This window comes from Symphodus melops, assembly GCF_947650265.1.
Source record: "Symphodus melops genome assembly, chromosome: 13".
NCBI lineage: Eukaryota > Metazoa > Chordata > Actinopteri > Labriformes > Labridae > Symphodus > Symphodus melops.
In genome coordinates, this window is record NC_136703.1 from 1,379,743 (window position 1) to 1,391,477 (window position 11,735).

At 47.4% G+C, this 11,735-nt stretch overlaps 1 protein-coding gene across 1 annotated transcript; it reads right to left on the minus strand.

Annotated features, from left to right (window-relative positions):
* Positions 1 to 7,390: 7,390 nt before the first annotated feature.
* LOC306834438 (rho guanine nucleotide exchange factor 10-like protein) lies at positions 7,391 to 9,279 on the minus strand. Its single transcript, XM_079360332.1, has 3 exons — positions 9,111 to 9,279; positions 8,471 to 8,587; positions 7,391 to 8,161 (listed from the first exon to the last, which is right to left on the minus strand). Exons 1-3 carry the CDS (start codon positions 9,238 to 9,240, stop codon positions 7,578 to 7,580), a joined length of 831 nt encoding a protein of 276 aa, XP_079216458.1. The 5' UTR covers positions 9,241 to 9,279; the 3' UTR covers positions 7,391 to 7,577.
* Between the last annotated feature and the right edge of the window lie 2,456 nt (positions 9,280 to 11,735).

The following is an 11,735-nucleotide window of genomic DNA, read 5'->3' on the forward strand; positions in this document are numbered from 1 at the left end:
ACTGCTCTCTCTCTCTCTAACTCTCTCTCTCTCTCTCTCTCTCCCCCCCTCTCTCTAACTCTACTACTGCTCTCTCTCTCTCTCTCTCTCTCTCCCCCCCTCTCTAACTCTACTACTGCTCTCTCTCTCTCTAACTCTCTCTCTCTCTCCCCCCCCCTCTCTCTAACTCTACTACTGCTCTCTCTCTCTCTCTCTCTCTCTCTCTCTCTCTAACTCTACTCCTGCTCTCTCTCTCTCTCTCTCTCTCTCTCTCTCTCTCTAACTCTACTACTGCTCTCTCTCTCCCCCCCCCTCTAACTCTACTACTGCTCTCTCTCTCTCTCTCTCTCTCTCTAACTCTACTACTGCTCTCTCTCTCTCTCTAACCCTCTCTCTCTCTCTAACTCTACTACTGCTCTCTCTCTCTCTCTCTCTCTCTCTCTAACTCTGCTCTCAATACAATTTCATAAAGCTTTATTGGCATGAACGTTAAAATAACAATATTGCCAAAACATCAACACAATATAAAACAATAACACTCTCCCTCTTCTCTCTCTCTCTCTCTCTCCCCCTGACTCTCCCTCTCTCTCTCTCTTTCCCCCTGACTCTCTCTCTCTCTCTCTCTCTCTCTCTCCCCCCTCTAACTCTACTACTGCTCTCTCTCTATCTCTCTCTCTCTCTCCCCCTGACTCTCCCTCTCCCTCCCTCTCTCTCTCTGACTCTCCCTCTCTCTCTCCCCCTGACTCTCTCTCTTCGACATGCCTGAGATACTGAAAATTAAAAATCAGTTTCAACTGGCTCAAAATTCCTTCACATTGAAATACGTCATTCGTCAGTAACTCGCCCCTCTCTCTCTCCAACCTTCTAACCCACACGCTTCCTCCACCATGTAAACCTCCTTCCTGCAGATCCTGACCAGTTATAACCAAATCAATAACTCCAGGCAGCACAGATGGAGTTTTGAAAAAGTCATAAGGTCGGAGGACAAGAGGTTATAAATGTGAATGTGAACAAAAGTTTTTGAAGCTGCCTCGTAGAGATGTTTCCCCTCGTCAGAAACTCTCTCTGAACAAACTGTCAAAAGTATGAATCACACAGAGACTGACTAACGATGGATAGTACCCCCCTCCTCCTCCTCCTCCTCCTCCTCCTCCTCCTCCTCGCTGATGAAGGATGATCGCAGCAGCATGGCGTGTGCAGGAGTTTCCTCAGCAGGTGTTGAAATAATTATCGTCAGGATCTCAGCACACAGAGAGGAGCCGGCTCATCTCTCAACACATCCAAGGCTCTCTTATTTATTTATTATACTTTTATATTCGCCTCGTTTATTTGAACTCAGCTAGAAAACAGAAATGTAAACATTTGAACCCAAAGATTCTGGTTCATATGGGTGTTATATTAAAGCATGAAGGATATCTAGGACTCCAAACAGAAGTCAGCAGAGCGAATGCAGAACTACCTTCAACCTGCATTATTTTTTATGACCAGTAGGGGGCGATTCCATCGGTTGCAACGGATAGTCTAAAAGCTGGGGAAATGGTCCTACCTTTCATTTAATTTATACTCACAGGAAACATTTAGATAATGAGGTTTATGGTCTCACTTTCAACACAGCATGATGTCCCATCAGGAGTCAAATAGAGAATAAAGGAGCGGATGCTTCGGAGCGATTGAACAGTGATATCATCAGAGACGACAAGCGGCGACCTCTGGTCTTATAAAAATGAAAGTGTAACATCCTGCAGTTCGTTGAGTGTCCACTAGAGGCTGGCTGCAGAAGAACAGGAAGTCACATACAAACCCCAGAAAGAAAAAAAAGGTTTTTACAGCCTGGTGCAAAAATGAAATAAGTCGGATAACTTATCGCCATCACCGGCACAAACTGTCCGGGGGGGGCGAACTTTGTTTAAATGGCTCCGTTTGGATTTAGGTGGTATCCATCGTTTGGCGTGTTGCTGACTTGATTGAAACGGTTTGTCAGGAGGTTTAAAACCCGCCTCAGCTCCAGCTCTCAGCCTGTCGTTAGGCTGAGACAGCATTTCCAGCACGGCGACTGCTGCCGATGAGCCTCCAGCGCCCCCTGCAGGAACAGACGGGTGACTTTAAAATGAACAGTCTGAGGTCGTGTATTGTGTTGTGAGTTCCCCTGAGAGTCACCCAATTTGAAGGAAATCTTTGTGGATAAAGTGTGTACTCTACAGATGATTGCAAATCCATTTTAGTAGAGACGAGAAACTAAGAAAATGTGTACAATAAAAATAAAGACCAGGAAGAGAATCCGGTCAGAGTCAGGCTGGAAGACATCAGCCGCATAGTTAATCCGTCTCACAAAGACAGACGAGTGTTTCCAACAGAAAGAGAGATTCAACTTAATTGTCCCTGAGGGGAAGTGTGTGCTGGGAACAGCTTACGGTCTGTTGCTTCAGCACAAAGAAGAACAAACGGTGAGGATCCAACTGGGCCGACAGAGAGAGGAGATCAGCTGGCTGATGAGGACAGCCGGGAGGAGCCGGCGTAAGGACAACAAGGAGGGAGAGACAGCTGCAAGCCAAGAGCTGCTGCAGGATCTGAGCGAAGATCAGGGACACAAACTCCTGCTGCAAGACGGACGTGAAAGGAAACGTTTCTGTCCAGCCAAAAAAAACACAACAAAACCTGACGTCAATAAAGGACTTCAGTCCGAAACACCACGGTTGATTCAGAGCCGTGGAGGTCCAGGTCATCTTACATGGAGCGGCTCTGTGTTCAGGAACAGCTGTAAACACTTCAGGTGCGTCAGGTGTCTGATGTTCGGTGCCTGCTGTCAGAAACAGGGCCGCGTCTCAGCCGCTGTTTCATCCGAGTCGAGTCAGAGAGAGGGGAAAACAAAACGATGAAAGATCCGCTGTTTACTCAGGACACAAAGACGGGAAGTGTTGGAAACAAATCGAAGGAAAAACAAGTCGTGAAAAGTGAGATTCAAATATTTCATCACATTTCAACACGTCAGTTAACCACATAGGAGGGCGCCTGGTTACTGCGTGCACAGGCAGCGGCCCGGGTTCGAGTCCGACCTGTGGCTCTTTGTCCACGTCACTTCCTCTCTCTCTCTTTACTGCATGTTTGACATGAATAATGCATACGTCATTCTCAGAGGCCAGCTGTTGATGTGGTGAATCAGATCGCAGTGAATCAGCCTTTAAAGCGTCTTTATCTCCAGTTTTGTGTTTCTCAGAAGAATGGATTATACGCGGCCGGGGGAATGATTACAGGAAGGATTTGATTCAAATCCTTATTGATCCAGAGCCACAGACGATGTTTGGCCTCCACAACAAACGCAGAGGACGAGGAAGAAGCAAATGAGCCGCCATTAACTCCTTGACTGCAGGCTGGCTCGATGATGTCACTGATCTTCGGCCTGTCGGAGCCGGAGATGGGAATATTTTGACCAAGAGAGCGAAACCTTTGAAAGTGCTGAGTCATCAACCAACAAGCGAAGCAAGGTCCATCCATAATTCACACTAACATGAATATTAATCGATGCTAATCTTTGCAGGAATCAGACTTTAAAATAAAACCTGACTAAAGAAGGGTCGACGCCCCAGAGAGTTCTTCAGTAACGCTGAACATCATCCGCTCGCTGTAAGCTAACGGTCAACAGCAGCTTCAGTGACATAGGAGAGACGATACGAGGAGCTTTGTTCTCCTTTTCCCCCCAAGTTAACAAATATTTCCTATTATGCATTTTTAAACTGCTGGTTTTGTTATTTTAGTCTGGGCTGGAGATCACCCCTCATCCTGTTTTGGGTCTTTCGTTTGCTCCTTGGTTAGTTTATTTCGTGGGCAGTTTTAAGGGGAGGTGTTGAGACCGACGGCCTCCTTTCCTTTTTGTTTTCTGTGGCTCGTTGATGATCCTCTGGATTACTTTGGGAGAGGGGTTCGACTTTGAGTTTTGAGCCATGCTTTAATGATTTTGGTAATGTCGGTTCTTGCCAACATAATATCCCATGATGAACTTTTTACAGCTTCGTTTCAGTTTCTACAAAAGCTCAAAGGTAACTTTGATCAAAATATCCATGAGACACGCTGAGTTACAGGCGTTCATGTTGTTGTCATGATTTTCTGTGAGGTTTTAGGGTCTGTGGCTTTCCGTAACATCTTCACTCGGAAGTATTGTCTCCTGTCACAGACTGATACAAAATACAGCTAGATCACATATTACTGTATTTGTAGGATTTTTGTAATGATGAGTCAACTGATTTCAAAGATGTGACAGTCTGCTGCCTCCCTGAAGACTGACTTCACGCTCAACACGAGTCCCTGGTGGACCCAAAGAATCAGTCAAACAGTTAGATGTATTCCCTGTCAGTGCAGAAGGAGGTTGCACAGAGTTCACGCTTAATGGAACAAAAGGTTGATTCTCGCCTGGTTTTGCCCTGAATAAATTACTGACAGTGTTGCCATGATGACTCTGATATGTTAAACAGACACCAGAATTCATACAGAATAAATCTACTGCGCCGTAGTCTTTCATGTTTCAGGTCGTTTCTGTGCACGGCGGATACAGTAGTGTTGAGGTGAGGGAAAGGTAACTTCCGGGTTTTTAAAACACTGAAACTTAAAGGTCACATGACCTCCTCCTCTTCTTCAACCAGGTGAAATCTGTCAGAGCTCCTCTTCATCATGTGTGTGAAGTGTGTTGTTGTAAATCCACTCTGATCCTGTATTTGATCATGTCTATAAACCCCTCTATTTCAGCCCTGCTCAGAACAGGCTGTTTCTGTGTCTGTAGCTTTAAATATGTAAATGAGCTGTGTCTGACCACGCCCCCTCTCTGGAAGGGCTCGGGTGTACTCGCTGCTTTCTGGCTCCATGTCCTATTGTTTACGGTGAGAAGGCAGACTCAGAGGGCAGAACAAACACCTAGCTGTGGGAGTGTCACCCACCTGGGGGAGGGGCTACTGCCCTTTGTGATGTCATGAAGGGAACATCTCTTTTCTCATCATTGGGGGGTTTGTAGACGGACTAGAGACGCATGTTAGAGGAACATGAGGGAGTGGATTTTACAGAAAACGTGACCTTTAAATAAAGAACAAAATAAAAGTAAATTCAAAGTATTCAAAGTAAATTTTAAACACATTTTATTTCATTGTTTTTCAAAGTGCCAGTGTTTAATGTACCACTAATTACAGAGACCTGCTAAAACCTACGGTGGCCCTGAAGGTCAACAGCACAGACATTTGACCAAACGCCAAAATATTTCCTGACACAGAAAAAAAAAATTTTAAAGTAAAGTTTACGACTTCACTTCTTGTTTGTGATTGGATGAAGTCATCAGCAACAGACATAATGTCATTTCCTGTTTACATTTTGCAATCAGCCTATTTATCGAATCGTTTGCGTTTTGCCGTTGACCTTCAGTGATTTCGTACCAACCAGGCTGCAACACTTCTGCTCAGAAGGTGAAAAAAACAAACAAAAACAAAAAACAAAAAAAACATTACAAATGAAGAACGCACCTGATTCTATCTTTAATATCTGTCAAGTAGACGCATCAACAACAAGAGCTGTGTTTCAGGGAGGATGTGTGTTTTCCTTCAGGATGAAGAAAACGTCCCGTGATGATTCAAACTGCAGTCAGAGAACATTTTGTAAACAAAAAGTAAAAGTCTGTCACATTTTAAACGCAGTAATGAGTTCACCTGAAATCCAAACATTTCATCATTTTATATCAAATAAATACATTTTATAGAACAAACATATCCGTGTACACACATTATCTGTTGTGACTTTAATCATCTATATTAGTAAAAAAAAAAAGTGACAAATTTGTGATATTGACAAAAAGTTATGACTTGATTATAAAAAATGTTTCTGTATTTTTTCATTACAATCTTTTCACTACAGTCACGCTCGGAGCGCCGAGCCGAGGTCACGGCCGAGTACCGGTTATAAAACAGAATCATGTTAAGGTGCAGTTTGATTTATTTACACACGTAATGTTCACTACGACAGATTTAAACAAAACAACTCAACGCAGATATGAGCAATAAGGATTAAAGGAGTTACACTCACCTCGTTTGGGTATGAACATTAAAGGAGCAATACGTCATTCTGACCCCTAGTGTTTAAAATGGGTACTGCGGTCTAAATTACATTACAGAGAGCTGTCTCAGGTAATCAGGTTTCTCTACACAGGGATTAAGGTTTTATCCTGGCTTTGTGAAACCAGGTTTGAGTTTTACTTACACAAACAAAAAAACAGGATAGTTAAAAAAACTGATTAAAACCAGGATGCTCACTAAAGCCGAACACAAAGGGAAATGTAAACTAAGTGGTGTTAGGAGGGGGGGGGGGGGGGGGTGTTTGCTGGTCTTGGGTCTCAGAGAGGACAGAGCACAGTTTGTGTGTATGGTACCGGACTGAGGTTTAAAACACGGATCCAGGTTTCTGCAGGACCACACACACACACACACACACACACACACACACACACACACACACACACACACACACACACACACACACACACACACACACACACACACACACACACACACACACACACACACACACACACACACACACACACACACACACACACACACACACACACACACACACACACACACACACACACACACACACACACACACACACACACACACACACACACACACACACACACACACACACACACACACACACACACACACACACACACACACACACACACACACACACGTGCAGAGTGGAAAGCAGCTTGAAATACAGAAGAGTCTCCTCAAAGGTTTTAGACCTAAGTAAACTCGCTCTTTGGACACGCCTCCTTCATCCCTCAGCTCCTCACTTCCTGTTTCACCAGCAAACAAACATCTGATGACGAGAGTGCGCCAAAATTTCAAGTTCATGTCGTTATCTATTTTATTTAAGGTTTTTTATTTAAGGTTTATTTATTGGATTTTTTTATCCTCCGCTGCAGAGAGCCGAGTCAGACATGCGGGGAATGACATGCAGGAAAGGAGCCGGATTCAAACCTTGGCTGCCTGCCTGGAGGACTACAGCCTCCGTACATGACGCAGGTGCACTAACCATGAGGCTACCTGCACCTCCGCTTGTCCTTTAGTTGAACTCATCATAAAGACACGGCCTCCCTGAGTGGGCGGGGCCTGTTAACAGTGAGCTCAGAACAACACACCCAGAGGGAGTTTCACTTCCTGTCATATCAAGCCTTGGACTTTTAAACAATGTGTAATAACATCACTGACATGCTGCAGTTCACACACAAACTTCCCACCTGCTAAATGTGTAAAGTCAAAACAGTTGAGTTTGATCCGATCTGGACGAAACGCTGAAGATTCCCGGTCTTCCATGTTTTCCTGATTAACTGGAGGTAGCTGCTGAATTCACAAATTACATTCCCTTTTCTCCGCCGCCGCCGCCGCCGCTGCTTGTTCTGGGTGTTAAACTGAACCTCGCTCAGATCCAGGGTTTTTTTTGTGGTCGAGTCGAGGTTGCTGCCGCTCCTTTGTCTTTGGCTCACATGTTGTCATGATGTCCGCAGGAAGTGTCCGGAACAACAGCTGAGCTGTGACTGGCTGTTCAAACACGCTCGTGCGTCATTGGCTGAGCGTCAGAGGGAGCTGCCACACCAGCAGCGTGCTCTCAGCGGCGCCCGAGCACGCTTCAGGTGAGGCCTTCTGTCCGATCCGTCTGTGTCCTCTGCCGCCGGAGAAGACGGCGGTCGATGTGACTTTGCTCTTCTTGGTCTCCCCCTCCTTCCCCCACTCCACCGGCTTCCCCCTCACCCACACGTCAGGGTCCTCACTCACCTCGTAGATGGATCCGTCCTCGGGGCTGTGCTCCAGGGCTTCCTGCGAGGCCCTGGAGCCGCCCTGCTCGGGCTGCGCCGTCAGCAGCTTCCCCGGCAGCTGGCAGGTGGAGTAGAGGCGGTACTGCAGCAGGAGACGCTTCGGCTTCTCCTCCCCCGGCGGGGGAGAGTCAGGGTCCTGAGGGGCGCCGCCGTGCCTTCCATCGTCTCCTCCCACATCCATTTTACCGGCCCGTCCGTCTGCAGGAGCCGACTCGTCGCTGCCGTTCAGCACGGAGTCCCGTCTGAGCAGGTCGGAGGCCAGCGTGCTGGAGGTCGACACCAGGAAGTCCACGGGGCCGCAGTGAGCGTTCAGAGACGTCATCCCTTTACCTGAGGGGGGAGACGAACGCCCACATGTTCTTCAACCATGTTGTGAAATATAACTCATGTTTTTATATCAGATCTGGAACTGAACGTCTGGAGCAAGAAGGACGAGTAAAGAAATGACCACGATGTTGTTTTGTTTCTTAAATTAAAGGGACATTTATGAACTTTTATAAACTCCATTTTGTCCATTTTTAATTAAAATAACGAGAAGTTTGATTTTTCACAGTTTGGAACATTTGATCTCATTTAAGGTTCGGCTGCTTGTTTGATTTTATATTGACATCAATGAACAAACATAAAAGCAGCACTGACCTGTGATCTTCGGGATCCCCTCCAGCGTGGGCACCGGGAAGGTGAGGATGACTCCCTGACTGGTCCCCACCCACAGCAGACCCTGACAGATCAGCAAGCTGGAGACACAAACCTGACCTGAAGCAGGACAAGACATGACATCCTGCATGAGTTAGCTGGCAGTGAGAGGGTTGGACATCCATCGTGCACCAGCAGCACCGACTGTGTGACATGCAGAGGAACCGTTTGGCCCTCCAGGCCTGTAGGGGGCCCCGTGGGCTGACAAACATTTAACCAGAGCAGGGGCTCAAAATGTGCAACGTTTGTAGGAAACCTCTGTGTGACAGCACTTAGTAAACATGTGTTTAAATAATAACCTGGGTTTAGATAGAGCAGGAATGTCTCGTCTGATCTCTGGAGGAGAGACACTTGAAAACATCATTTTGGCTAGCTTTAAGTTTTGGCGTTTTGCTCTTTGACGTTGAAAACTTGTGAATGGCTCCTGAATCACGCCTGGTGAAAAATCACGGCTTTCCCCAGCAACGATAAAGTGCAGATTTAATTCGTTGAAGCCTGAACAGTGTGAGTGAGCAGAGTGATAAATGTGTCCACAGCCGGTGACAGTGAAGGACAGACAGCGGCGCTCTGCTGGCGGCCTTGCCTGGGGTCAGACGGGCGGTGCGAGCGGAGATGTTGACTTCCTGCAGAGGCTCCAGGGTCTCTGTGTGGAACAGGTGGATGGAGGAGCCACAGGAGAAGGCCATCCACACCCCTCCTCCGGAACGCACCATGTGGGTGACGGCACAGGCGGGGTCAGGGCGGGCTTCAAAACTCTGCAGAGAGAGAGAGAGAGAGAGGGAGAGAGAGACCACGCCCCCTTTTATTCAACGATTATAACAATTAGACGCTTCAATGTTTTTGCCTGACGATAACAAGATGTCTGTGTTCCGATTCCTTCCATTGTTTATCTTGACTGCGTTCCCGATCGGGGTCACAGTGGGGCTTAAGCTCATCGAGAGGCGTGGCCTCACCAGCCAATCACAGAGCTGACATAGAGACACACCCACAGTCACACCTACAGACAGCTCAGCAGGTAAGCAGCGTGTGATCGGACTGTGGGAGGAAGCCGGAGAGGACGCACGCCATGCACGGGGAGACTCCGTGCAGACGGGGATCCAAACCAGCAACCTCCTCGCCGTGCGGTGACAGCGTTAACCACTGCAGACCCAGAACATGCGAGTGTTTTTAAAACGTCCGCAGACTTTAAATGCTGATTTCTTTAAAAGATGTGAGAGAACGTGCAGAGGTGGAAGAATGACGGGATGTGCACAGAATCGGCGCACGCCTCTTTTAACGGTGACAGTCCAGGTGTGCATGAAGGCATGCACACACAGCGTGTTTTATTGTTCTCTTTACAAGGACATACAGAAAGATGTCAGAGCAGGTCTAACAAGCTCTCGCTCTTTCGGAGGTGTCCTCCACACTGCTTTCATTTTAAGGGCACATTCATATTTCAACAGCCTCACAAAGTCTGATTGGAGCAGAAAGGTGGCAGACTCGCTCACAGAACAGACGAACACATTCCTCAATTAAACTTTCCCTCCGTCCCCACAGACTGCAGCGTGCAGGAGCAGAGGAAGAGGAGTCACATCGCCTGTGGCAGCCTGTTAGCTCCAGACACACTCATCTGTCAGTCAAGCTCACACACACACACACACACACACACACACTCTGTCAGAGTCACACACTTTAACACACGCGGACATGGAGGCAGGAGCTGAATAATCCGAACACGACGACGACGCCAAATAATAAACCTGAAATAATTTAAATATGTGGAATTATTGTTGAGCTGCTGAGTAAAAGTAGGGCAGCAGCACGGCGCTGCGAGCCAGCAGAGTTTCAGGCTCGTGGAGCTGAATGTTAATATGACTCCACACAACGATAAGAACAAAGAACACGAGACGTCCTCGCTGCTGCAGCATTTCAAAATGTTAAACAGACTTCTGATTTCATTTACATCATTAGAGATCATCCGTATATGGACTCTTTAAAGTTTGAACTCAGAGATGATTCAGCCTAGCACGCATAATGCTCGCCGGGACCACCAGGAAGAAATTCGACCTGCGACAGGAAACGTTACTGACCCGTCCCTGCTCCCGAGGACGAGGGCAGGCTGCAGAAAATCAGCTTCTGCAGAGAGTGATTGGCTGCAATCTGCCATCTCTGCACGAGCCGAACACCTCGGCGACCCTGAGGCGAGCGGGCGGCGATGTGGTCGACCTCTCTCCGCCTGTGCACAGATCCATCAGGATAGAGAGCTCGCAACACAAGCATGCTCCTCTCGTCCTGCACCCCGGCGGGACAGATAATAATTGACTTTAGGTTACATAAATGCACCTGGTCATGAGCTTTAGGTCAGGACCGAAAGAACGAGATCTCGGATACAAGCGGCCGAAATGGGCTTCCTCCGTAGGGTGGCTGGGCGCACCCTTAGAGATAGGGTGAGGAGCTCGGTCACCAGGGAGGAGCTCGGAGTAGAGCCGTTACTCCTCCACATCGAGAGGAGTCAGCTGAGGTGGTTCGGGCATCTGGTCCGGATGCCCCCTGGACGCCTCCCTAGGGAGGTGTTCCAGGCATGTCCCTCCGGGAGGAGGCCTCGGGGTAGACCCAGGACACGCTGGAGAGACTATGTCTCTCGGCTGGCTTGGGAACGCCTCGGGGTCCCACCGGAAGAGCTGGAGGAGGTGTCTGGGGTGAGGGAAGTCTGGGTGTCTCTGCTTAGACTGCTGCCCCCGCGACCCGACCCCGGATAAGAGGCAGAAAATGGATGGATGGATGGATGGACCTCACTGGATTATTTTATCTCAGCACACTGCAGTTTGCACAAACCACCACGGACAAACTTCGAACATTTGTTTTTTTATGTTTTTAATTAACTCTCGTTACATTTTCTGAGAGCTGGAGTACGGCTGTTTCTGTTTGTTTCTTTTTATAGCGTTGTCACAACTCTCACCACGGGACTCACAAAGAGACTTTTAGAGAATTAAAAAACAAGTTCCTCGGGTTTATAATCCCAACAAATATCAAGCTTTGGAGAGGACAAAATGTGCGCAGGATGATGCACTCTTCAATAAGTGCATCCCTAAAGCAGCATCAGCAGCAGAGCTGACGGAGAAACACATCACTCTGCACCAGAGTCACAGGTTTGTGGGTGAATTTTTTTTTGAGACCTCAAAACAAAAGTGTGTTTGTCTGTATTTTGTAAAAAAAAAGTCAAATTACA

What these genes read in the sequence shown, in the direction of transcription:
- LOC306834438 (XM_079360332.1), bottom strand. Translation starts at nt 9,240, where the DNA reads ATGGTGCGTTCCGGAGGAGGGGTGTGGATGGCCTTCTCCTGTGGCTCC. An exon ending in CACCGCCCGTCTGACCCCAG is followed by an intron (nt 8,588 to 9,110) that starts GCAAGGCCGCCA and finishes GTCCTGCTTCAG; the next exon opens with GTCAGGTTTGTGTCTCCAGC. An exon ending in GGGGATCCCGAAGATCACAG is followed by an intron (nt 8,162 to 8,470) that starts GTCAGTGCTGCT and finishes CTCCCCCCTCAG; the next exon opens with GTAAAGGGATGACGTCTCTG.